Raw genomic sequence first — 25,359 nt, 5'->3', positions numbered from 1 at the left:
TGATAGACAGGGCTTTGACTGCTTTTTCATGCTTTTATGCCTGTTGAAATCTGTAAAGCACTTTCTCTTCCAGTGTTGTGTGCCCATCGCTCCCACATCCCCACAGTTCATTCTTGTCCATCTCCCACCTGTGCTATATTCAGCAGCAGCTTTAGTCTACACTTCTATATGAGGTCTCCACAGCATTCTACCTCCTCCTTTCAGAACTGATCTCCTCAATGTATACACTGCTGCTCGGCTTCAAGCCACAACAACAAGCTATTTTCACTTTTTAAAGATTTTCCTTTTTTTTGTCAGGACGTTTATTTCTACTAAGATGAAGATGACATGGTGCCCACCAACTGGCTTCTGCTACCCTAGAGTACAGCTCTCTGCCTCAGGCACAAATCATGCAAAACTTACCCATAATTTCATAAACTGAAAAAGATAAGGTTAGAGAATGAATTGATCAGGTAACTGCTAGGCTTGATCAATGTATTTTAACTACACTGCATCTTCAGCATGCAATAATATATAGGAATTATTTGTTCAGAACATGCCCTAGTCCAAGGTCATTGTCCTTTCCATGAGGAACATCCTTGCTTCAGCAAGAGAACAGAAAAGCACTCAGGAACAACACATATGTATGCTTTACTCCTTTTAGCCAAATGACAAGTAAGAAAGCTTTGTCTTTCCTTCCCATGTGGCCACAAGAAAGTATTTGACAGGGAAAGTTGTTCCTTTAACCAAGGATCTCTTTTCCCTTCAGTAAAATTAGTTAATTTCTAACCCTGAGAGGTGAAAGGCCATTTTCAGACTCGTCTTTAGAACTAGTTGCCCGGTTTAGTGTTCAATTAAATAACCATCTCCATCGATCATTTCCACAGACAAAGAAATCTTCTAAGGAAGATATTGTTATCTACATAGAAACCATTCCTAGCAAGATATACTTACAAATTTTCAGTATTATTGCTGCAAAGCATTAGCCTTGACAGAAGGCTATTTTGTTTATTAATACAAGTCAAGCTTAATTTAATGCAGTTTCCACAGTTTATTTCATCTCTGTGGTTTCTAATACCAACCTAGTATTTCCTCATTTAACTTAAAAATGCCTGGAAGTAACATAGAGAAACATCCACGTACCATAAAAAGGGCTTCATAGTTTTCAATCATCTTTTGTACAACAGCTATGATAGCAGTACTCTCTTCAGCTCGAGCTGAACTCTGAACTGTGAATTCTTTGTCTGTAGATTTCTGCTTGTGCAACAGGTTAGGGCCAAAGATAGTAGCCAGGTTAAGTGATGTCATTTTGTTCCCAGTAACCTGGAAAACAGAATATAAATGAAGTAGGGGCTCCCAGGATCTAATGATATATGATATAGATCAGAGAGAGATATATGCATACACACAAATCCACACACACAAGACATTTGGCAGATAGTTTATTCATCAAAATAAACAAGTGCTAGTCAAGCATTTAACCATTTTCAGAAATGTTGAAAGACTTTGTTTGGACATCCCTGCTAGAAGCTCTGTGGATTTTCTAGATGGATTTGCGAATGGACTGGAGGACAAGAGGGAGAAACTGCTGTCTGCCCTTAATTTCCTGTCAGCTTGACAATGGCATACTTCATCTGAACTCAGGGTAGTCTCTTCCTACTTCAATTCCTTACCATATCACCACCTCTTCAGACCACATACCATAAGCAGTTACTTCTTCCACTAGCACTCACGATATGAAGTAGACACAGTGAAGAAAAGCACCATTTTGCAAGTTCAAACAGCTAAGTGGTTTGGATACTTGAGGATTATGCTCATTGTTTCTATTAGTGTTTTTCTATTTTTTTCTTGTACCCTAGAACATGCGAAATATTTACTTTTTAAACCAATTTTTAGTTTCTTTTTATTTTTTACTTTCTTTTGCATCTGCGTATCTGTGCTTAACAAAGCAGTAGTAACATGACTTTGGAAGAAGCGGAAGGATAGACACCAGTACAGAAACAATCTGAAATATATGTCATACAGGTTATTAAATCAAGATATTCATTGTCAAGCTTGCGAGTAGACTACTTTTTCCCCATCCTATTCTTTTAAGAGAGAAAAAATCATGTGTTTTCTTTCTGTCTCCACTTGATTGCTATTCTGGGAATGCAGAAGATGATGCCAGCAGTTTGACTATATAAGAATGCAAGTGAATTTTGTCAGTTGAACTAGTTTTTCTCGCAGGCTTTTTTTTTTTTAAGAAAACAGATATCATATGCATTATTTTTTCATTTGCTTCGGTTACATTTGAACTAATGAATAAAACAAGGACAGAATGAGCACAGAATGGGCACAGAAAGTGGAAGAAAAACAGCCTTTCACAAAATGAGTGGTACAAAATGAGTTCTTTAAAGGCAGTTAGATGTGGTTTTTTTGGTAGATGGCATACACTGAATGTTCCAATTGAATTTACAACTGTACACTGACTACGCATGTTGGGTTTTCTTGTTTTTGTTTTTAATTTTTAATTTTATTTCTTTTTTTTTATATAGAGCACAACAGATAGCACAGAGCTGGCAGTAAAAAACAGAATTTCCTTTTATTGTTGGAACAACTATTTAATCTCAAAAAGATACCTGCAATAAGCAGATGCATGGGCAGCTACAATGAACGTGCTGACTGTTTATAGAGACTTGCCCCAGCATAGTGGGGCATGCTTAAACACTCCCTGTGTACACCACAGTGCACACAGATGTTCCTGGGTGACCTAGTTTTTAACTAGTGTCAGAGTACTGAGCCACCAAGGATGCACAGGCACGTGGTGCTTTGAGAGAGCCAAGGGCAGCCCCTGGCTATACCCCCATCTGCATATGCAGGCTGTCTGTACAAACAGTGTGTCTTTTCTTAAGGGCAGCTTCAGGGCATCCCTTAAAAAATGGTGTAAACATTCCCAATGAAATTAGCTGGATGAGTCACTTTAATAAAATTAGTCATCTATCTCCATATCTGTGAGAGAAGGGCTTTTGAAAGAAATCATGAGGAAGGGACTGTGTGCCAAAGCTTGCCTGTTTTCATTCCAATGATAGCAGCCTATAAAATATTTTCTTTTGCCCCGTATGCCTTTATTCACTTAATTATTAATGAACAGCTGAAAATATTGTGAGCAGAATGCTGTATTATCTGTAAAAGATATCCAACTGCACATAATATCCCTGATGCTTACAATACTGCCAAGATGACTTACCTAAATTTGCCTTGCCAAAATACCTTTAGCAGAGTTGATGTACTCTTAAGGAGAATGAAAATGCCTTTATTATTTTACTAAACTCACTCTCTTAAGCAGCATCAGCCTCTAGCCTTATATTAAGATCCTCTTGGGGATGTTCCTGAACCAACAGGAAACCCTCTGCTGGAGGCAGGGGCCTCAGCTGGCTTATGTACACAATGTTTTTAAGCACAGAAAAATTGTTACACGCTGCTCTTTTTAAGTGCCTTCCGTTAAGGTGGTACAGTTGTCTATCAATGTATTGCTGAGGATAGAAGTAATAGCATTTGAAAGGCCCTGAAAAGGGCTCATGCAGCACATTGGAAGTTAGGACTTCTCATAGAGTTATAGAATCATTAAGATTGGAAAAGACCAATAAGATCATCTAGTTTAACCATCTACTTCAGGCAATTCTACCGTCAAACTTCAGGCAGACTTCAGGCAGAAATTCAGAAAAAGACAGTTTCATAGTGCCTACTCTTAAATACCAACCAACTCCAAAAAGCATCCAAAGAAGTGAGGAGGAGTTTCAGCAGAGTGTCAGAAGTAGCCTCAGAAGTAATCTCTGCTGCATTTCAGAGGAATAAGAAATCCCTTCCACAGAAAAACAGGTACAATTTTGCCAAGCAGTGACAGGCTGTATCCATCTCTCATTCAAAGATAACACAGTTTCCACCTTTTGCAGAGCAACACAGTAGTTCAAACCTTTTCCTGGCAGAAAATGGGAAGGCTGGATTTTCAGATATTCCCCAGTGTGACTGTTCAGATGCATATGTGTCAATGCTCAGAAGTACTACAGTGGATATTAGGAAAAAAATATTCTCCAAAAGAGAGGCAGTGGCACAGGCTGTCCAGGGAGGTGGTGGAGTCACCATCCCTGGAGGTGTTCAAGAAAAGTGTAGATGTGGGGGGATGTTGTTAGTGGGCATGGTGTGATGGGTTGGTGGTTGGACTTGTTGATTTTAGAGGCCTTTTCCAACCTTAATGATTCCATTCCATGATACTTAGTACACCACAGCTATGGGTATTATATCTGGAGATGGCTGCACTCTACTCTCTCCAATGAACCGTAAGATGGCCAGTAGAAAAACAGGCAAAGATGGATCCTAATTTCAAATGGTGATTAGGTTTACCAGACAGAAGGGCACAGCCAGAGTTCCTCTCTTTTATTTTTTATTCTTTGCTATTTAATGCACACAAGGAATCAAAGAGAAACAAGAAATGAACTATGTCCAAAGATTATGCATGAAAGCAACATCAGAGAATGAAGAGAATAAAAAAGCATGCTCCTGAATGCCTGACACATTCCTATAGGCGGTAGCCAGCCCTCCTACAGCCCTAAGAACATAGTAGAAAACTAAATGGCAAACGATGGGCAAAAATAAGAAATGTCCCTTATCTTTGAGGGACATGTCACCACTATGGTTATTTCGCAGGCCTAAAGATCTCTTTCCAATCCATTAATTAAACAAGGTAAAAGGACAAGAGTGGCTGGGACTTACTTCTTGGCCGTCTTTGTCTGTGGTGTCTTCTGCGTGGCCAGCCACGGTGGAGAGGAACTGCAGCAGTCGGTGTAGGGTATCGCAGTTACAGGGAGGTAGGAGATAAATGAGAAGCTGTAAAGTGCTTAGCTGTTCATCTGGCTCTAATACTAAGAGGGGAAAAAATACATTCTAAGAAAAGCACTCCAACTAACCTAAAATAAGAACAAATATACCGTTCCCAGCCCAAAGGAATGCTTGAGAATAGCTCTGCTTAACAGTAGGTTTTTTTGTAAACATCAGAAGAAAAAGAGAAAACGCCAAGGAAATATCAAAGCATAACAAATACTGTTATTGTAATTTTGCTTCAATTGGTCAGCATTTTGCCCACAGGTTCATAGGCTCCTCTCTCAGTCTATAAGACAGCAAAATCCACATTGCATACTTTGATGTCACCAGACACAAAAATTCTGTTTCATTTTCTACATATTATTTTCATTTAGATGTAGCCACAGGCTTGCAGAGCACACTTTGGAAGCATTCCAGTAAAATTTATACTTTAAGCATTTTAAATGAGTTTACTTACAATTTCACATCTTACAGAGGGAATACAAAACTAGAAAATCAACCAGAAGTGTCAAGGGCATTCTACTGCTTATGCAGTCACTTCAACCAGCACGTGAGTTTAACTATCTAAAATGGTAGCCAGGGACAAAGGTATAAAAGCAGGATCCCAGACATGAAGGCTTCAGCAAGAAACTGAAGAACACATACCAGGAAGCAGCTTGAGCTTGAAGCGTCCAGCTTTACTTTTTCCCAGACTGCATCTGGGTCTTACCCTAAATCAGTATGCTGGGACTATTTTAACACAATAACTCTGAGGACCATTAACTACAAAGAAACTTGAACTTCTGATGCTAGGTTTTTGAAGTCAGATTGAAATTTGGTCAGTGAATGGCTATACAAACTAAAAACACCGCAGTGCTGAGCTACCAGGATACAACTGGAAGTCTGTCTTCTGCTTCTGCTGAACCATTAACAGGATCAGGATTTAACAGATAACATGAATTCATCCTGTATACCAATGTAAAAGTGAAATCTCTGTTATAGTTCTCAGGGCTAATCTTACATAGCATGAAAACCCAGGAAAGTCTTCTGCAAGTTATGCTACACAAATATTTGGAGCAAATCAAGGCTAGAGTACTAAATTTACAAAAAAAAAAAAAAAACAAAAAAAGAATACAGTACGTAGAAATTACAAAATTCGAACAAGCTTTTTAAAATAAGTAAATCAAGATGCTGCAGAGCTCACAGAGAGTGTTGATGAAAGGTGTATAAAGTTCTCTGGTGAGAAGTGGGTCAGGCATGTCACGTAGAAATTCCTTTAATAAAGCAGCAACATCATGAATGCTGTGCTCTTCGTCTAACACAACATCTATGCCCCGGTCAAACTCTTCACGCAACTAGAAAAGACCATGACATAAAAGCTCAGTCACTTACCATTGTCACAATTAGTATGTTCCAACAGATAAAAATCTTTCAAGAAGCAACTTAACACACATTTTCACTTTCCAGATTGTAGTTCACGTCTAACTGCTGTTTATTCCATGATACATAACTTCAAGTTTGTACCAGATTATAATAAACTTCTTTCCAACTAATGTATGGCACTCTTCTATGAAAAAGCATGCTAAGTAAATGCAGAAATTTAAGACTAATACTAAAGACAGAAACCATGGTGAATAATGAAAACTGGACAAAAGGCTTTCTTATACCACCTTACCATGTTATCCTCGAGTTTTTGGAAAGAATGAAACTGCATTTCATAACATGTATGTTTTTGTACAAAAACATCGGTAATAATAATAGAGCAATGTTAAAGGTTACCAAACTCACATTTCTTTTTTGAATTAAGATTGTATGTATTTAAGCCTAAGCAGTAAACAGACATGTTCATTAAGACTTCTTGGCACTGGTCTCCACACATCTTGTTCCACCCTCCTAGCTTAGTTATACTCATTAAATGATTGTTATTAGGAAATTAACAAATGCCAAACTAACACCATTCTGAGGTATTGCTAATTTTCCACTACAGTTCTCAGACAATTTCTGTGTAAGTCAAAGGTATCAAACGTTTTAGAGGCAGAAGAAATTGTTCTCCCACAGCCAAAATGTCTTTTCACAAAACAGCAGCCTGACTTTCTGGAGAGTCTTCCCAACATTAATAGCAGAAAACTTTCTTCAGGTTGAGAGCTCCATCTTTATTCTTCTCTTCAGTGTGAAAATAGTCTGTACCCAACCCAGCACCTCCAGTCAACACCAGCTCAGGAGACTTAGTCTGTACCCCAATGTATGTGAAAAAGCTCTAAGGTGGTTTGTAATGCATATATTTGTTCTTCATTTTCTCTTCCTGATTACCACAAACAAAACCTGTTGTCACATGCACTTATTTTTGTATTCATTGCAACAGTTGAAATAGGACTTCTAACTGGAGGAGGAAGAGAGACAAAACTATGCCTACTTTCTGTACAAAAACTGAAGAGCAGCTGCAAAAGCACATCAAAATCTGAGTATTGGACTTGGCCTTCCATGGTTCAAAAAACGAATGGAATTTTAATTGAATCCAGACTTTCCCATGTGTTCATGTTGACAGCATTTATTATTTTAACTGCAGGGCCAATGTGTTGCTTCCATGTTATTTAATAAAATAAATTAGTTCACCTAATTCAGTGAATTAGTCAATGTAATATAACACATAAATACCCAAATCTCTCAATTTCTTCTGTTTTTAAAACTGAGTAAAAGAAAAAAACAGTGAAAGTGATGTTTGAAGTAAGGCTTAGGATACCAGCAAATGATACAAGCTCTCTGCTTTTTCCCAGAGGTATAATTCAAGTATACTCATCTTTGAATAGTAACAAATGTTTTGACATTGATGCTTGTAATACAAATGATAGGCAGCTTACTTTTCAATACTTTTACTCGTTCAGTGTTGATCTAATAACTGTCTCTGCAGACCATGAGGTTTTCAGCTTTATGGTACATTAGCCACACAGCAGTATTAACTAGTAGAGAGTAAACTACAAATCAGTAGGTTATACTGTCCTACCATTCAGAACCAAGTCAGATTAGCTATTCTTGATAAATTTCCAAAGAGCCAACCATTATGTTGTGTATTTTTGCAGAACAGTACTATTATTCTCGGGATCAGCATCATCAAACTTTCTTTGGTCTGCTGTATTTTGACATTTTGATCTTAAAATTTCTAGCAGGAATATTGTATGCTAACTTTTTGTTACCTCCCTAAGCATCACAAAACCATTAAGCACTATGCTCTACTACTCTAACTTAACAAGTATTTCCAGCTTTTTGGAATAACAATGCAATAGCTAATAGTGAGGAAAACTTCACTTCTGACCTTGTCTCTGGAACCTAACCATACACAACCTCTGCTTTTTCAACATTTGGCCGACGTTCAACATTAGGAATTGGATGGGTCTGCTCTGACCTTGAAGTTCAACAAGGTGATGTTTGCAAGCAGCAATTTGAGTGTCTCACTCCAGCTTGTCACAGGGTCAAAAACATTGCTCTGTACTTCCATATTTCCTCATAGTGTAATTTTTCCAAAAAAGATTTACAGTTTAGGCTTACTTTGGGAGCTTCTGCTCTTTCTGAGATGAACAAGCAGCCAAGATTTCTTTTTCCTCACACTGTAAACTGAAAAATTTCATCACGGTAGACTATCTGGATCTCCAATTCTTTGCTACTTCCACAGAGCAAAATATACAATGACTATTAATCTAGTGAGATCCTTAAAAAGATTTCACCAAATGTAAAAGATGGATGAAAATGGCCTGTTAGGAGCTAACAAAAACTAAAGTCACTGACATAGAAAGCCTGAATTTCTCCAGGTTAAAGACAAGGAGAAATTACCCAACAGAAGGCAATAGGGTTATTTGTGTCATACCTGATGAGTAAAAAGAAAATCCATATCAACTCACCTGTCTTACTCTCTTTTTTGAACTTCCAACTCTGAATATTCCCACTGTCTGGAGTCCTGCAAGTATAGCACATCAGACAACTGTTTTACTGTATAATTTTTTATTTAAAATCACATTGAATCAAGGCAATCTGGGCTATTTGTCTGCTTTAGAGAGTTAAAAAAAGCACACACGCAAAAAACCAAAAGCAATTTATTTCTCTATAGGGCTGTACTTACTGCTCTGAGACAAAACCCAGCTGTCTTGGAATAAGCAGTCAGTAGTTCTCAAGGATCTCACATCACCTAACCTGCAAAATGGCATCTCTGTTACCTGATGCCATCTTAGTGCCACTACTAATCTGTGAGGGACAGAGGTCTGCAGACAGTGAGGCACTGCTCAACATTTGGAGGTGGCCCTTTCAGGACTGACAGTGAAGGAAATGGTTGACACGATAGTACTTGGACACTGATCTGTGTCTCTGAATACAGGAAGCAGCTGGTGTTTGGGTTGATCCACTGGCTGTGTAGTTCCTACTAGTGCGAAGGTTAGAGTTTCCTTCAAAGAGACGTAAGTAGGGCAATCAGGCAGATGATGAATGGAAAGAACTACTTGGGAGTTGCACACAGTTTATAAAGTAGGCAGTATTCTACAAAAGGAAAGTAATAAACCAATATTGTACTGCGGGCAATGCAGAATGTTTGCCTGTTATATCATTGAAATATCATTCAAACTTTATTTTGGAATGAGTGTTGCCTGCTGTTCCACGAGAAATCAGTTCCTGTGTTCCTCTAGCCTTGTACATAGATACAGGGAGGATATCAAGCCAACAATATAATGCAGTTGATGAATGGACATATATTGTCCATTACAGAAACTGAAAAATTTGAGAGTAGGTGTCACCTTTAGAGGTGCCACAGTCTTTAGCAATAAGAATGTGAGTGGAAATCCTAGAGGCTTGAGTATCTGTGAATATACATCATTTCATACATGAGTTTCAAAAAGGATGAAATTGTCTATAAGCTTTTAAAAATTTATGGTCTAATAAAGACTACTCTGAAACATTAATCTTCTCCACTGATATATAAGAAATGATAAATAGCGTTGTAAAACAAATGCTTTCCCCATTAGAATAGCCATGAGTCACACTGCTTGCTGGAGATGTGCAAGTCCACAGTATGTGGAGCTGCAGAGAAATTCAGCTCAGTTTCAATCTTTTAGCTTTTAGTCTCAACATGACATCTCTCTTCAAATATTCTTCTGTCTTTGGATAGCAGAAAATTAAACTGACAGAATAATACAAAAGTAATTTAGTAGTTTAAGAACACTAGCAAGGAATCAACTGAGACAGAGATACTTGCATTGGACAAAAACTGAAAGCTGGTTACCAGTTCCTGCACAAACATGACATATTTATTATACACTAAGGGTCTGCAGGAAGCTTCAGACCTTTACAACTTTGAGACCTGATGCCAGGGGCAACAGGGAAGAACTAGGCCAAAGGTTGTTATGCCTAAAAAACATGAGCCCTTTCCCTTTCCCTCCCCTCCCCTTCTCCTCCTCCTCCCTTATTATAATCATATAAAACATACATGAAGAATCTCTTTGCAGCCTGCTGCTGAAAAATTGGTATAAAGGACCAATGTATATGGTCACATATATTCAGAATATAAAACATGATCCATCACATAGTTTGGAATGATGTTACTAGAGGATTGCTGCCAGAACATCAAGTTCTCTGTTTTTACCCCAAATCAATGAAAAAACAACTGAGTCTGTCTTCTGAAATCTTTGTTTTTCTCAAAGTCAACCGGTCCTGATGGCTTTTGTGTAATACTCTTGTGGATTGTAGATTAAGTTGAAAATTGAAGAACATCAATATTTGCCCCAAAGTATCTGAGATGATCATGTTGTATGGCACTATATCATATTCTTAGAAAATGCAAAAAGAAACATCATGTTTTATTTAAAAGGCAATTTCAATAAAAATATTTTAGTAAAAAGTGTTGCATAGAAAACAATCTTTGTTATTACAGTGTATTAAGTGGATTAAGCACTTAATCACTAGGATACTCTGCTTGAGGTCTCTTTCTGCTGTCTCAGACACTTTTATGTTCTCTAAACTCAGTTAACCTTACTTAAAGGATGGAAGTCTTTCATCTTAAAACTTAATCATCCCCATATTTGTCAGCCATGATATCTAGTCTCTTTAAAAGGCTAACAATGACTTGCTTTCATTGTTTTCTTTTATATACTTATAAGCCACATGGGTATTATAAAAGCTTAGCATTGTTGTTTAAATTGTCCCCCGTCTGCAAAAGCCTTTAATTCAAAGACTGTAAATTATTTCTTTCTGGTCAAATTAAGCATCAAATGCAGCATTTGATGCTACATTCACCCTTATTAAATGGTTTATTTATCATCTGGCCAAGTGATAGGTCTCTCTGTGGCCAAGTTATTTCAATTCTTATAAAAAATTCTTTACAAAGCAAAGAGATATTGGGAGAGATGTTGAACAGATATCTTGATTAGCTATTGTTTCTGCATTACAGAAAACTAGTGGGATGTTTGTGTCTGAATGATCATGAAGCTGTAAGAAGAATATTGGCACAGTTTTATAATTCCTTTCAGAGAGAGTAGGTCTCTCTGAGCCTGAAACTGGTCAAGAGATTCAAGCCAGGGACAAACAGTAAGCAGTTTGAAAGTCTTGTAGTGAATGTAAAGAATCTTCTTAAAGCTTAATATAATTTAGCATAGGATATTTTTTGTTCCTCTGAACCACTATTTTTCAATGTTGTTTCTAGCTATGTCTTGCACTGTAGCATAAATCGTTCATTTAGCATTAAAATCTAAAGATCCACTGGTTGCCAAGAATTAGTAGCTGGCTTTCAGGCTTTCATTCTCATGGTGTGTAAACCTGTAGTGTGTAAACAGTCATTCTTTCAGAGCTTATCACTCCAGCTCTGAAATGAATGACTTCCAAGAAAGTGCTCTTCCTCCATGCTGAATGGGCCAGTTAGCAAGCTTGTAGCACAGATCTTCAGTTTGGGAGGAGATCATCTCCTAAGAAATTATCTGTGAGACAGGAAGAGGGAAGCAGGAGGGAAAACTGGAGTGGAACTGTCTAGCTTGTAAAGATGTCATTGCAATTTTAAGTATACACTTGGTTCTCAAAATACTTATTTATTTATACTTCAGTAAAAATACATCTGCCATTTCTGGCAAGATGAAATATTCTTACCATGTTTTTCCAAGTGCTGGCAGCAACTGTCTACAAGCCGCGGAACCTGCCTATAGATAGGGTTCAGGCTTAGTTTCTTATCTCTTGCCTTTTCTTTCTTGCTCTGGGCTTCTGCTGGCAAAGAGAGTTGGAGAGCTTCTAACAACCGTGACTGATTGTCATCAAGATCAGTAATAGAGTCCACAGACATTGCACCCTGTAAAATATGCATGCATAAACATTCAGTATGGCTGTAGAAATCTAAGAATCACCATATCTCATCTAACAACTATTTTTGCCTACCTGCATTTATAAAAAACTTATACAAAATACAATTTGCTCTACCATTTTACAAATTGGTCACTATATAATACTAGAGTAATAGATGCAAAAATCTGGACAGCACCCATGCTATCATTACTATATCACAAGAAACACAATGCTTTACATTCATTTGGTGTGTTTTCAGTGCTATAAAAGCCTAGATATTCTTCAAGACAAGCATGAGTCACAATGTGTGCATGCAACTTAGCAGTACAGTATTTGCATGAGGATATATACACATTTTCACACCTGATTCTTTACTTTTTCTATACTCCACACTTCCACACTCTTCACAAAGTGAAAATTATACAAATAGATTTACCTCTCTATACCACACAGAGTTGACTAATTACACAAATATGTACGATTGAGGAGATTGAAATAAACCCATGCTATTACAGAACAAAGACACATGAGAGAATACAGAGGTGATTTTTATTTTTTTTACCAGATAATTTCACTTTAGGTATCTTAAATAAAATTCCAATGAAAGCTTCGAACATTATGTTTGGATTACAGGAAGGCACAAAGGTTCGAGCAGTCAGCAAAGGATGAAGTAGCACAAGCAACAGGTTTATGGCATTTTTCAATGTTCACACTTGAACATGAAGATCTGTTTTTTTTTCATACCACAACATGACTGCTGCTTCAAAACTATCGTTTACCTCAGAGTCAGGGAACTATCATTAAACTTAACAATGCAAAAAATATTTGAGGGAACATCTAGACTTATAAATGACAATAATAATAATTAAAAAGAAAAAAAACTCTCAAAAAAACTATCAATTGTACATTATTTTCTTAACTTGTAGTGCAAAGAATACACTCTACCATAACTTAAAATGTCCTTAAAATGTACAGGTATCTAGCATAAAGAAAATGTAGAATTTTTATTCTATGCTTTGCTGAGAACTCTAATTTCTTCAAAGCAATATCTTCTGCTGACATGTATTTCATTGACTGTCTGCAAGATCTCAGTCTGTTGAATGGGAACTGTTCAATTGCTACAGAGATAGAAAACTGAGCTTTATAAAAATTTTCACCTTGGAGGCAAAGTAAAGAAATTCCACTGAGATTTCAAATGAAATTCAAACTTCTTAGTTCATACTAAAGTAAAGCAAGTAATGCATCAGAGATAGTCTTGTGTTTCATAACACTTTGAAGACTTAGCAGACAAATAGTGAAATTTTTAGATAATTTTTTTTGATTCACACCTCTAAATAATTACTAGTCTCTTTGGAATGCAACTTCAGTCTTGATTTTTAAGGTTTCTCAGAAATACATCTGCTTGATTCCCTTTACCATTTCTGGCCAATTAGAAAGAAAAAAACAAACCCAAAACCAAGCAAGATTCTCTGTGTGTGATCCATGCTTGCAACATTCCAAGCTGAATATTTTCCTATTTTCTTTTTAAAGATCTGGGGTTTCAGACATCAAAATTATTTGCCTGACACTGAAAATCCTAACACCATGCTCACCACTGCTGTTCCCAGGCAGCTCACGTACTACAGGTGACTGTCATTATACCCTAGCTCTTACTGGTCCTTCCCTATCTGCAAAACATCCTCATCCCACGAACCATTATTATCACAGAATCACTTAAGTCGGATTCAGATCCCTAAAATAGATGTAAATACAGTCAGTTGTCCATTATCCTTGGGCACTTTATCAAAGTTGTGGATTAACTGGGACACAGAGCAGGCTTTAAGAAGAAAGACCATGAGTTCAGTGGCTGAAGTACAGCACTACTTGGCCAGACCAAGTCAAGGCCAGCATCCTTTGTTATGCCAAGTTCACAATCTGAATAAACTGGGCAAGTCTTAAGCTAAGCTTAAAGAAACAAAAAGAAAAGTGGAGACTAAAAAGTAGATGGAAAGAGCAAAATGAAAGTGAAGACTATGGGGACAGGTATGGAATAAAGGTCAGACAAAACTATTTCCTTTTTTTTTTTTTAAGGGCTTTAACAACCAACATATTTTACAGAAAAATGAGCAATGTTACCATGTATGGAAGGGACTGAGTACAAATCACTTTAAACAAGAAGTAGGACTGAACTCCTGATACACAAGTTTTGGTTGCATAATATATCTAAATAATATATTAACAGACAGTCTTAATATTGTGTAGAATAAGCACATAGAAAGTGTCCCAAAGGATCATCAGGGTCTTGACTTCCAACTGCTCAGCAGAAATCTTACACAGAAAAAGCAGCCACTGTGATATCAGTCTCATTCTTGGATGAGAGAGAACCACAGCACCGACATCAAGAGGACTGCCAAAAGCATTACTTTCCACCCCTTACTGACAACCTCAACTGAGTGCTTAAAGGCTCGTGGGAGTATGCAGAAGTGTATGACAATTAAACGGAAATGAATGGCATATTTACAAACATTCTCAAATTTAAACACTAGTAGGCTTTGTGGGCAAGACTGCACTACAAGTATCTTTGCAGCATATATGTGAGAAACTGGCTGCGTCAACTGCATGAGTCAACTATTTTTTTTAATTTTTAATCAAAACATTTGCTTTGCTGAAGTTGAGAATAGTGTAACCAAGGTATGTTACAGAGAGAGAATGGCAGCTCCCTCCACATCATACTGCTCACCTTAGTCTACTCTTACTTCTCCATATGTTCTATTGCACCATCATGACTACAGACTAATGGACGAGGAACTTGGTCCTGACAGAGCTCTATTCTTTGGAGGTAACAGAAGATCTGTATTCCTTCTGCTTGCTGGCTGGTCAAACACAAGTTATGGATCATATTACTCTTTGCAAAAGGAACAGCAGATGACCCACATCTGGACATGTGAATTATCTTTTATATGAAAACAGATTCTGAAGTCAGGGGTGTATACAGTGCATTTCTATCTTTTTGGCAACATCTATGCCAAATTCTGAAAGAAGTTGACAGGTTTCCCTTCACACACATATTCAAGTGCATTTTGCACTTCTGTGCAAGAACTGCCTGTTAATATGGTCTAGAGAAGTCAATACGTGTATTCTGTGTCTGTAATAATGCAAACATCTTCAAAGATCATGCCCTCACCTCCTTGCAGAAAGACTGTTGACACCTCAAGTATAAGCTTCACCTGACAGCTAGAGAGAAAGGAAGCAGGTCATGGGGCTCTTGAACATTCTCTTCATCTGCAATTTACTATAGATCTGCTACTCTTAACACTGCATCTTATAGAACACCATACTGCATTTCTCTGAAACAATTTTCATCAGGATCCTAGAAAGATTTTATTTCCCAGAGTCTGTCCTTGTACCCCAAATTTCTTCTCAGACTACTTAAAATGGAGTTTTATTGAAAGTATTTTACTGGGCATTTTAATCTCCAGTGCAATACAAAATTAAAAAGCAATACTTTTAGAAACTCTATCCCATGGGCAACTCCACTAAAAAAGAAAAAAAAAGATTGGTAATACTGTTATTAGCTGCAGCACTGGAGAACTGGTAATCTCTATGATTTCAGAGCACAAAATTTACATAGAAGGAACAGAAACCTGCAAGCAAATGGTCTACCAGTTACCTATCTTCCATGCAGGATTAACTTTCAACCCAAAATGCTACACTGAGTTCTGCTGCCAAAGGCATTTTCTTAGTCTATACGCAGAAATTTACTTTTAAGAGCTTGGTACAAATTTATTCTGCTAACTTCTTACTTGCCACTGAGGACATTATTTGAATTAGGCCATAGGGATTTTTATTAATATTAGATGATTAATAGTTAATTTATTTCCAAGTTTGTGAAGATAAACTAACATAAGCATATATACAAATTTTAATCACAGAGGTTTAGTCTTCCCATCTGAAAGAATTAGCTGGAAATTCATGTAATTTGACAAATTTACAACAATTAAACATAAGCAGGTAGTTAAAGAGAGCAAGCTGAGGTTTTCTGAATTCTCTCTCTGACACTTTGGGATCTGTAAAAGATTTGCGTGGTCCATATGATCTTTTCCCATCAGCACCCCCCTCTAGAGTGAGGGGTTTCTTGTCTTGACAAGGCTGGCTTCCAATCAATAAAATATCACTGCCTAAGCATGACAGAGGAAATACTCCACAGTCCACAAACACAGTGTTTTTTCTGCCATATTCTCCACAGAGCATTTATGGTTGTAGTTATGGGGGTACTTACACGCCTCCTTGCTCGCGGTGCTGGCTCTGGTGTGTTTGGAGAAGTGGATTCGTTTGGTGTTTCTGAGGTGGAGCTGAGAGATGAATTACTGCTGGAAAGTTCTTTGTTCTGCCTTTTTGCTCCAAATGGTAAGAGAAAGGCCACAAAATCTGAAACATCTCTTTGCTCCTCTCTTTGAGAGTCTTGTTTGAGCTTGTAGGCCCGGTCGTTAGCAATCACTTGTGACAAGGGCATTCCAAAAGCCTGGGGAATAAATTCTGCAACAAAAAAGTTTGCATTTACTGAACATCTGATATTTATTCAGTACACAAGGAATTCAGTATTAAGCTGTTAAAATGCAAAACAATCTGAAGTCTCTTTAAATATATAATAATTCTGACGAGGTGCAAGACTGCACAATAATGACAACATTCAAACAATAAAATAATAGTGGACAAGTGCCAGGTAACTATAGTTCCTGGTATCTGACTCCTGTTTCCAGTTGGGTCTTGCACGATATACCACACAGAACCTTGGAAAATCAACTGGGAACAGATCTAATTAAGATCTTAACTTCCACTGAAAGCAACTGGAAGCCAGACACTTGGCTACATCAAAATGGTGCAGATGGCCATCAGAGGCTCTGGAAACCTATTCTGAGATTGGGAAGCCTGGCTCCTATGCCACAGCTCTCCCATTTCAGATCCTTTCATCAAGTTTTTCTCTTACAGATACTGCAATGCTCCAGAGTGAAAAGCTATAGGCATGCATATGGGGCTCATAGCAGGTTAGGAGGGTGGGCACCTACCTGCACAGGGCATTTGTAAGTACATCCACTATTCAGACTAAGCCTTGAAGGGTATAGTTTTAACAGTACTATAAACCCACTCCACATCAATAGAACTGGGTCCAGAGGAGGGCCACTAAGATGATCAATGGGCTGGAGTCCCTCTCCTATGAGGAAAGGTTGAGGGAACTGGGCTTGTTTAGCTTGGAGAAGAGAAAGCTCTTGGGAGACTTCATTGTGGCCTCCCAGTACTTGAAGGGAACATATAAACAGGAGGGGGAACAGCTGTTTAGAGAGTGGATAGGGATAGAACAAGGGGGAATGGTTTTGAACTGAGACAGGGAAGATCTAGGTTAGATATTAGGAGGAAGTTTTTCACTCAGAGGGTGGTGACGCACTGAAACAGGTTGCCCAAGGAGGCTGTGGATGCCCCATCCCTGGAGGCATTCAAGGCCAGGCTGAATGTGGCTCTGTGCAGCCTGGTCTGCTGGTTAGCAAACCTGCACATAGCAGGGGGGTTGAAACTAGATGATTGTTGTGGTCCTTTTCAACCCTGGCCATTCTATGAGTCTGTGATTCTATGATATACATCAATATAATGTATGAACCTTGCATATATTCAAGTCTTAACATCAAAATGCCCAGAATGTTTTACGGATCAGAAAAATGTTTCACAGTGTGTCAGTCAGTAACTAACACTGTAATTCTCATCATTAACTTTCAAATTTGTACCTACCAAAGATTAGTCGAATCAAAAGTATTGGGTCAGACCGCAAATTAGAACTGTTTTGTATTCAAATGGAATGAATAAAATAGGTACTGAGCCCACTGACTCTGGTGAGCTTCTACTAGACTCCAGTTTCAGACCTGTCAGTATCAGGCATACAGAAGACACTAGAAATTAAAAGCAATTAAAAAAAAAGAGAAAGAGCAAACGTAAAATCTTTACACATCCAGCCTCTCAGTCATCTAAACAATTAAAGACCGAAATTCTTCCTGGGATTGACTATATCTTTGATGACACTTCCAAGTATTGTTAATGTTTACATTATTATTAAGATTAAAGGGACTGGAAAGAAGAGTATAATATATGAATCCTGAGTGAGGGCGCTTCTACCCAAGTCTAACAAAGAAACACGGGCCTGTTCTCATTTGCTGAGAAAGCCTATTGCTCTTTAGAAAATATGAAACCTCACATATCAAACAAGTCTGGAAGTGACCAGTGAGTAGAATGATATCTAAAACCATCTGCATTTAATTTAGGACAAGAAAGTACATCATCAGATGGGTGTCAAGCAATGCAGAGATTTCCAGTTCCTGGAGCCCAGAGTTAAGCTTGTTCCTCCTACACTCTGGCAAGTATGATTATAAAATGATGAGATTAATTGTACTGAAACTTTTTAGTATTGTGGATTATCTTCCCAATGAACATTTAAGACCATAAGCTAACTTTGAAAATTCATTTGCAACACACATCTGCAGCATGACTCCTCTTTGGACTGTCTAACTTTGTTACACCTCCAGCTCTCCTATTTCTCTCTCCTTCCACATTTCCTGACAAAAGCCACTGAATTGAATGAAAACCTAAACAATAAATATATAAATGCTTTTGTCGATAGTGCTTCAAATGGGGATGGGATGGTTGTACACAACCTGTTGATACCCAACAGCATGAGGATGCCTTTGATCGTACAACACGAGGATGAAATGGGTGGGGATCATCAGGGAATGAGTTTTCAGCACTTTTTCATTGAGTTTCATGGAAATGGCCCTGTTCCCCAACTTTGTTATATAAAAGCCAGTATTTTGAGGTAAGTATTGCTCCTCTTCACAAACCCTCAGGTGTGGGATGCCAGTTTTTCAATTGCTCGTTTCACTTGTTAATTAACTTGTTTCATTGGTCATTTCACTGCAGAGCAATGAAAGGACACAGATCCTCTGCTCTACACTGCTTTGCTATATGCCTCTTTCTCAGAGGACATGAACCACTTCCCCAGTTTCTCAATATCTGGCAGAGATGGAGAACTGGATGAAAACCAACTGGCTGATTTTCAGACTAAATACAGATGGAAGTGATACTGGCTGGCAGTGGTAATTACGTTACAAAACTGGCAAAATCAGTAACTTTTTGTTCATTTGTTGAAATCAAGAGAATTGGTTGCAGCCACCACAGACTGGCTTACAGCCTCAAGTTCCCAGCACAGTGTTGTGTGCAGGAGGGTGTTGGGTGGTAGAGGAGAACATGTTTTACACTCCACTCTCCCCATTAACCTCACTAGCAATCAATTCCAATAATTCCCTTGGTAGACAGGTAAGGGCATGTCCACTAAGGTGAATGAATGACTGCCCTTTTGAATTTTCAGATTCATTAGGAAAAAGAAGAATGTTAGTCACACAGAGGCATGCAGCCCCTTCTCAGATGGAAGACATGTAAGTTTGAGGTTCTGTTCTCACAATCCAGGTAAAAGCACCAACTGCTGCTCCAGGCTCTACTGTTCGAAGTGTTCTATTTGTATGAAGAAAACGTTCCTTATAGCACGGGCTCAAACTTCGGTATGTCGTATAGTTACACGAGTACCACAGTCACAAAGCTACTAAATTACTTACTGTCTCTGTAAGCCCAATGAAACTGATCACTTTTTCAATTAGAGGAGTGTACTGTTTAAAAATAAATTTTGGAGACAGAACTGTATAAAAACTGGAAACAAGCTGACAGAGTGGGCAATTATGTTGGAAATGTAGACTCACACGTTCAGCCTAAACAGAAGCATATATGTACTTGATTTCTGATCCATTTTGCTTTGAGTGTTTACTGACCCCAGAGACAACTTGAGATTTTGGAGAAGTGCATCATTTCTATTATAACCAGGATGCTAACCCACAGAGATAGCCTACCTGGTGTCATGCCACCTAGCCCAAATATAGATTCAAAGTCTTGTCAACAAATGATTATTACTTCTAAGCAAGTCTCTCAGTTCACCTGTAGAGTTTACTAGAACCAAGGAAAAATTGAGCTGGTTCACTGATAATATATTTCAGGAGAAATCCTTTCTCCCCCAGGAAAGCATCTCCCCCAGGAACGTTGGTGGGTACTTTCCAAATAGGCATGCTTACGCTGACCCCTGCATTGCTAGCAGCAGACAGATGAAAGGCTCCACTTCTGCTGTCGTCAAAATTAGCAGTGAATTTGCAAGGGAACAGTACCCGGCCACCAGCATGCAGAGAATCCTAAGAATTTCTTATTCTGAGCAGTGCTGACATTTTAATGCTCCTTCAGCTACAGTACTGTTTGTCAGCAGCTAAAGCAAGTATTTGGAGACACATGTAGACAACACAATTCAGAATCACAATGTCCATAAACAACAAGGAGGCAGGGTAGAGAAAAGCAAAGATATTGAAAGGTAACAGCTGAAAACATTGCTTAGATATCTGGGTGGAGTGCTGCCCTCCTGTTTCATTCATTTACATCCGGCAAGTTTTGCTATATCCTGTTCTGGTGAGTCACTCAGAGATGTAAAAACAAATGAAAACACTTATTCCAGATTTTTTTCCTTCTAATTAGATTTTGACAGATGTACCTGTCAAAAAGGACAAAATAAAGATATCAATCTTGTTTAAAGTGTATTCAATTCTACTTTAGTGTCTTTGTTGGCTTTCAGCTTGCTGAGACTCTCACTTAAGAGTCAGGTTGATCAACTGGTCTATCTAAATAAAATGTGATTTTGGGAGAGTAAAATCTTCACAGATTGGAGTAAGTCTTACCATATGAGTAATTAAATCTCAGAACAGTCATAAGAAATGAGTGCAATATCCGTAAGCATAGCTGTCTCATGGAGTGGGGTCGGGGAGAACAGTCTCCAGGACGAACCTGAGATGCTGTACTCCACAGGCAGAGTAATTCCACAAGTTCATGCTCCAGGGCACTTCAGTGTATGTCAGTGCTAAAGTATCAGGCAAAACTAACTATAAAATCCACTTTGCTCTTTTTCAGGAACTGCCCACACCTGAAGACACAAAGCTGACTGCAAGCAAAATAAACTGCTTGTAGGGCTCACTCTTCAAGCTCCCTACAGCAAGGCCTCTGTTGTGCATCCCCAGTAATCAGGACTGCGGCCTACTCTGCACCACCTTCATCTTATTCGTTTTTGGATGAAAATTACACGCAGGATCACACATTGGGTGACAGACCACAGTGCTGTGTGTTTGTCAGGATTAACATTCAGGCAGCTATTCATTCAAAAAATACTTTTCAGGTGACATATACTCCAGGTGAATCCTAACTAAATGGCCCCGAGGCTTCTGTCTGTCCTGATATGTGGGTTCTCTCAGGCTGGAATACAGGAAACTCAAATATTCTGAATTACTCATGTACTCTTCAGCAGTAACTGTGCTTATGAATGTGATGCTCAAGTGAGGGCAGGGAAATGCTCTTTGCATAAAGGCAGCTGCAACTTATCTATAAAAAGTGTCCTGCAAATCAGCTTCCCTGTTTCCACTTTGACATCCTTCTTCCTTTTCTCACAGCTCATCTCTGAGGATGGCACAGTGTGATCAGTCATCAAGAAAAAAATAAAAAAAAAGGGAAGAGAGGCAGGCACTCCTTACAGGCACGAGGATCAGGGATGCTCAAGGGTGAACAGTGCATGCCTTTTGTGTGCACACACCCACATCCACAGCTCAGAGTGTTTGTTTTGGAGCGGTTGCCCAGTAATGGAAGATATTCCCTTTATAAAATAAACGGTAGAAATGCTTTTTAAAAAAACACCATGGTACAGATCAGGATAATACTTTCAGCTTGCTGTGACACAAAAGGACAGAGGTTACTTCTAACTCGAACTTTGGCAACACAGGGACCATTGTTCGGGACAGCAGGTACAGCTCTGCCAAGACATGAAGACAAGCAGCACAAAGACAAGAGGTCTTGCATTTTTTCTTGCAAAAGCAAGCTCATTACCTAAAAACTCTGCAACTCTGAGCCTTTGAATTTATGAGCTCTGTGTCCTGCCCATTATGCTAAGCCCTCCAACCCTGCCAAAAAACACTGCGTGAAGCCTCGTTCTCGGCACAGACGCATCCCAACACATGTAGCAGGGCAGGAGATGCAGGTGCTACTGTTCCTGTTGTCTTTCACCAAGCCTGCCTGGCTAGCTGCCTACATGGTGCAAGTGAGGACATCCCTTCGTGGTGGCTTATCCACTCTGCAGTCACAGATTAAGAGTGTGCTCAGCAAATAACTGTGGGGCAGATGATATTTAATAACCCAATAGGGCACAGTAATGTATACTAGAAACACTGAGAAGTGGGGTGCCCTGTGCCACTACCTTGGCTATTTTTTGCTTAATGTTTGCTGATCACAACAAAAGACAGCGTGACTTTCTCTTTACTCTGCAGTCTCTGCTAGAGAACCTGATTCCTTTAGACTTTCTGACTTTTGTACTCTTTATTGACCAATCCAACACCTCTATCAACCACAAGGCCTGGACAAATGATATAAACAGATGCTCTGTTTCTATAATATTTTATACACGGAGAGAAGTCATACATCTTAGAAAACAAAAGACATCTTGGAATTCAACCTATACATGAGAATAAGGCAGTGGAAGATAGGAGAGTTGAAACGATCTGAAGTTAAAAGAAGAAAAAAAAGGAATTTCAATTAGAATCAGCATAATAATTTTTTAAAATGCTTGGCTAAAGTTAAGCCATGCTAAGAAATGGGAAGTAGATAAAAGTATATGCAGGGATGAATAAGTACAGAGTGCTGATCTTTGCTGTGGGTAACTACTGATCCCTGTATGGCCAGGTGCACTTTATAACACTGTGAAGATCTATGGGTAAGGGGAAAAACAAAACAAAACAAAACAAAACAACATAAAAAAAAAACAAAGGAATCTAAGCAAGATAATGATATATTTCTTACCCTGCAAACAAATGTAAAGCATGAACAGGAGCAGTACAAAACAGATTTTTCCCCAAAAGTGGATTTAAGATCATTAGACCACTTCCTCAACAATTCATTCTAATGGTGAGCTCAGTTCCACATCAAGTAATTTTCATAATTAATGAAAGATGTGTTATTCACAGTGCAACACAGGAGACAATTATCTTTTATCCAAACAAACACATCAGGGTTTTCACTTTTAGAAAGATAAATGCAAATACTTTCCATTGCCAATTTTAAACCAATAAAAAGAGTAATTACATATATGATTTCATCCAACAGACAAAAATTAAAAGGAAAACGTTATCTTCCCAACAAGCACCAAAAGTAACTTTGATATGGGACGCTCATTTTTTCTCACTGCAATCTCGAAGTTCTATTAAATTAGGTTGAAAGCAATAACATCGTGGTAACCACGTCACTTCTCACAAATTCATATGTTTTTGAAGTGGAGGTATTAATACTAAATTTTAGTACTATTTTTCCAAACTACTTCTCTAGGACTGAACATAAAATTAGATGCACAACACGCAGAAAATTTCACTTTCAGAAAAACCCATTTCAGCTCTCAACATCTGGACTTGGTTAAAATGACTGCAAACTACAGTGGATTAGGACCCAGCCCAGAAAGCTGCTTAATGTCCAAACAAGAAAGTCCAACCATCTCTATAATCCACGTCACACGGAGTCTATTAAGACCCAGCTGATCAGTAGCACTGAAGCATTTATACATTTTAAACAATGTCTGTTTTCCTAAGGTTAAAAAAAAGAAAAACAAACCAACTGACTAGCTTTGGGCAGGGTTGGATTCACACGCTTTGTGAACTAAAAGAGAGTGTGTATATGGAGGTAAACAACAGGATCATACTATCCTGATTTCACTCTGCACTGGCTGCTGAAAATGAGGAAGAAAAGACACAGTTCTATAACTCTTCATATTCTCCTAGGAAATAAGCTTTCAGTTCAGAAGATGGGCTCACTCAAATGTCAAATACTAAAGGATATGATATTTTTCCACCTGGAAATGAATATGTAGGCAACACATCAGCTTGGTAACATTTCCCTGTTTCAGAAAGCATACATTTAAGACTGAAGAAATCTTATACGTAAAACTAAGACCCAATTAGTGAATATGTACTCATGTAGTTTTACCTTTGTCTTTGTTTTTCTCCTTCCCTAACGAGTCCAGTTTCTTTCTTAGTGATTTCTTCCTCTTTTGCCCATCTGCAAGAGAAAAAATAGGAAATGTGTGAAGGGAAAGAACACTGAACAAACTGTTGCATAAGCTATATGTACATGAAGTGAGATGGCCACAGCACTTGAGTCAGGAAGGATGCGGGGTTTATTTTGCAAAGGCTCACAATTGTCTCAGCCCTTCAGCCCTGAAGAGAGCACTGGAAGACCAAACGCATCCCACTCCATGCTGCTGGGCACAGCACACGTGGTCACATAGCCCATGTGCAGAATAGAAAGTTAGTCACGAAGTCTTAGCAACTGAGACTATTGCTGGATGCTCCTGATAGCAAATGGAGAGAAGGCAGCATGAATTCAAAAGGTACTGATTTGCTCCCACCCATAGATGCAAGACTGGAGGCTGTGAAGCTGGAAGTAGTTTTTGGAGAGGTACAGGTATAGTATTTGGAGATGATATCATGGAGACTAACCTCCAGGATGAATTGTGCACAGCAGACCTACTAGCTGGGTGATAACTGCCCACCCTGACATGACACATGGGATCTGAACTCATACTGTGTGCTTGCAGTTTGTGTATGGCATGTCCTGATTGGTTCAGCTGGATTAGTATTAGAGAAATTATTGTTCTGACACTGTATACATCACCCAAGTTTTCACTAAGATATTAAGGACTAAAGATTTTAGCTGGTATCATAAGCAGGTCTGTTCTTGAAAGAACTATGTGAGAAAGTTGGCTATTGTTCCTTAAGCAGCATCTTTTGTAATGAAAGTCAACAAAAACACATCTTGTTAAGTCTCAACAAATACAAGAGATTAAGACACAGGCCTGCTTTAACTTGTACTTTTTATTTTTATTTGGTTTAGTTCTAAAACAATATAAAAGGTCTCACATACGCTTTAATGCATAATAATAGACGTTACTAAAGATAAAAGTTAATGGATACGTACCTTTGCTTTACTGGTTTTGCAATATGGCATAAAATCAAAAATGTGCACACAGTACCTGTGCTTCACTTTTATGGTAAGGACACTAAATAATCTGCCTCAGCATGTTTCTCTGTTTGTGTAAACCAATAGCTTAAG

At 38.3% G+C, this 25,359-nt stretch overlaps 1 protein-coding gene across 2 annotated transcripts in view; it reads right to left on the bottom strand.

Annotated features, from left to right (window-relative positions):
• ARHGAP6 (Rho GTPase activating protein 6) overlaps nt 1-25,359 on the bottom strand; it is a 136,295-nt gene that overhangs the window by 16,720 nt on the left and 94,216 nt on the right. For both annotated transcript variants that reach the window (XM_010726532.3, XM_031557468.1), the window contains 7 exons: nt 24,235-24,306; nt 16,376-16,632; nt 11,929-12,124; nt 8,709-8,764; nt 6,020-6,170; nt 4,729-4,877; nt 1,123-1,302 (listed from right to left, as the gene is read on the bottom strand). In XM_010726532.3, the coding sequence (XP_010724834.2) occupies nt 1,123-1,302; nt 4,729-4,877; nt 6,020-6,170; nt 8,709-8,764; nt 11,929-12,124; nt 16,376-16,632; nt 24,235-24,306 (1,061 nt within the window). The remainder of the gene's footprint in view (nt 1-1,122; nt 1,303-4,728; nt 4,878-6,019; nt 6,171-8,708; nt 8,765-11,928; nt 12,125-16,375; nt 16,633-24,234; nt 24,307-25,359) is intronic.

This window comes from Meleagris gallopavo, chromosome 1 (genome assembly GCF_000146605.3).
Source record: "Meleagris gallopavo isolate NT-WF06-2002-E0010 breed Aviagen turkey brand Nicholas breeding stock chromosome 1, Turkey_5.1, whole genome shotgun sequence".
Classification (NCBI taxonomy): domain Eukaryota; kingdom Metazoa; phylum Chordata; class Aves; order Galliformes; family Phasianidae; genus Meleagris; species Meleagris gallopavo.
This window is presented reverse-complemented; position numbering and strand designations above follow the sequence as displayed.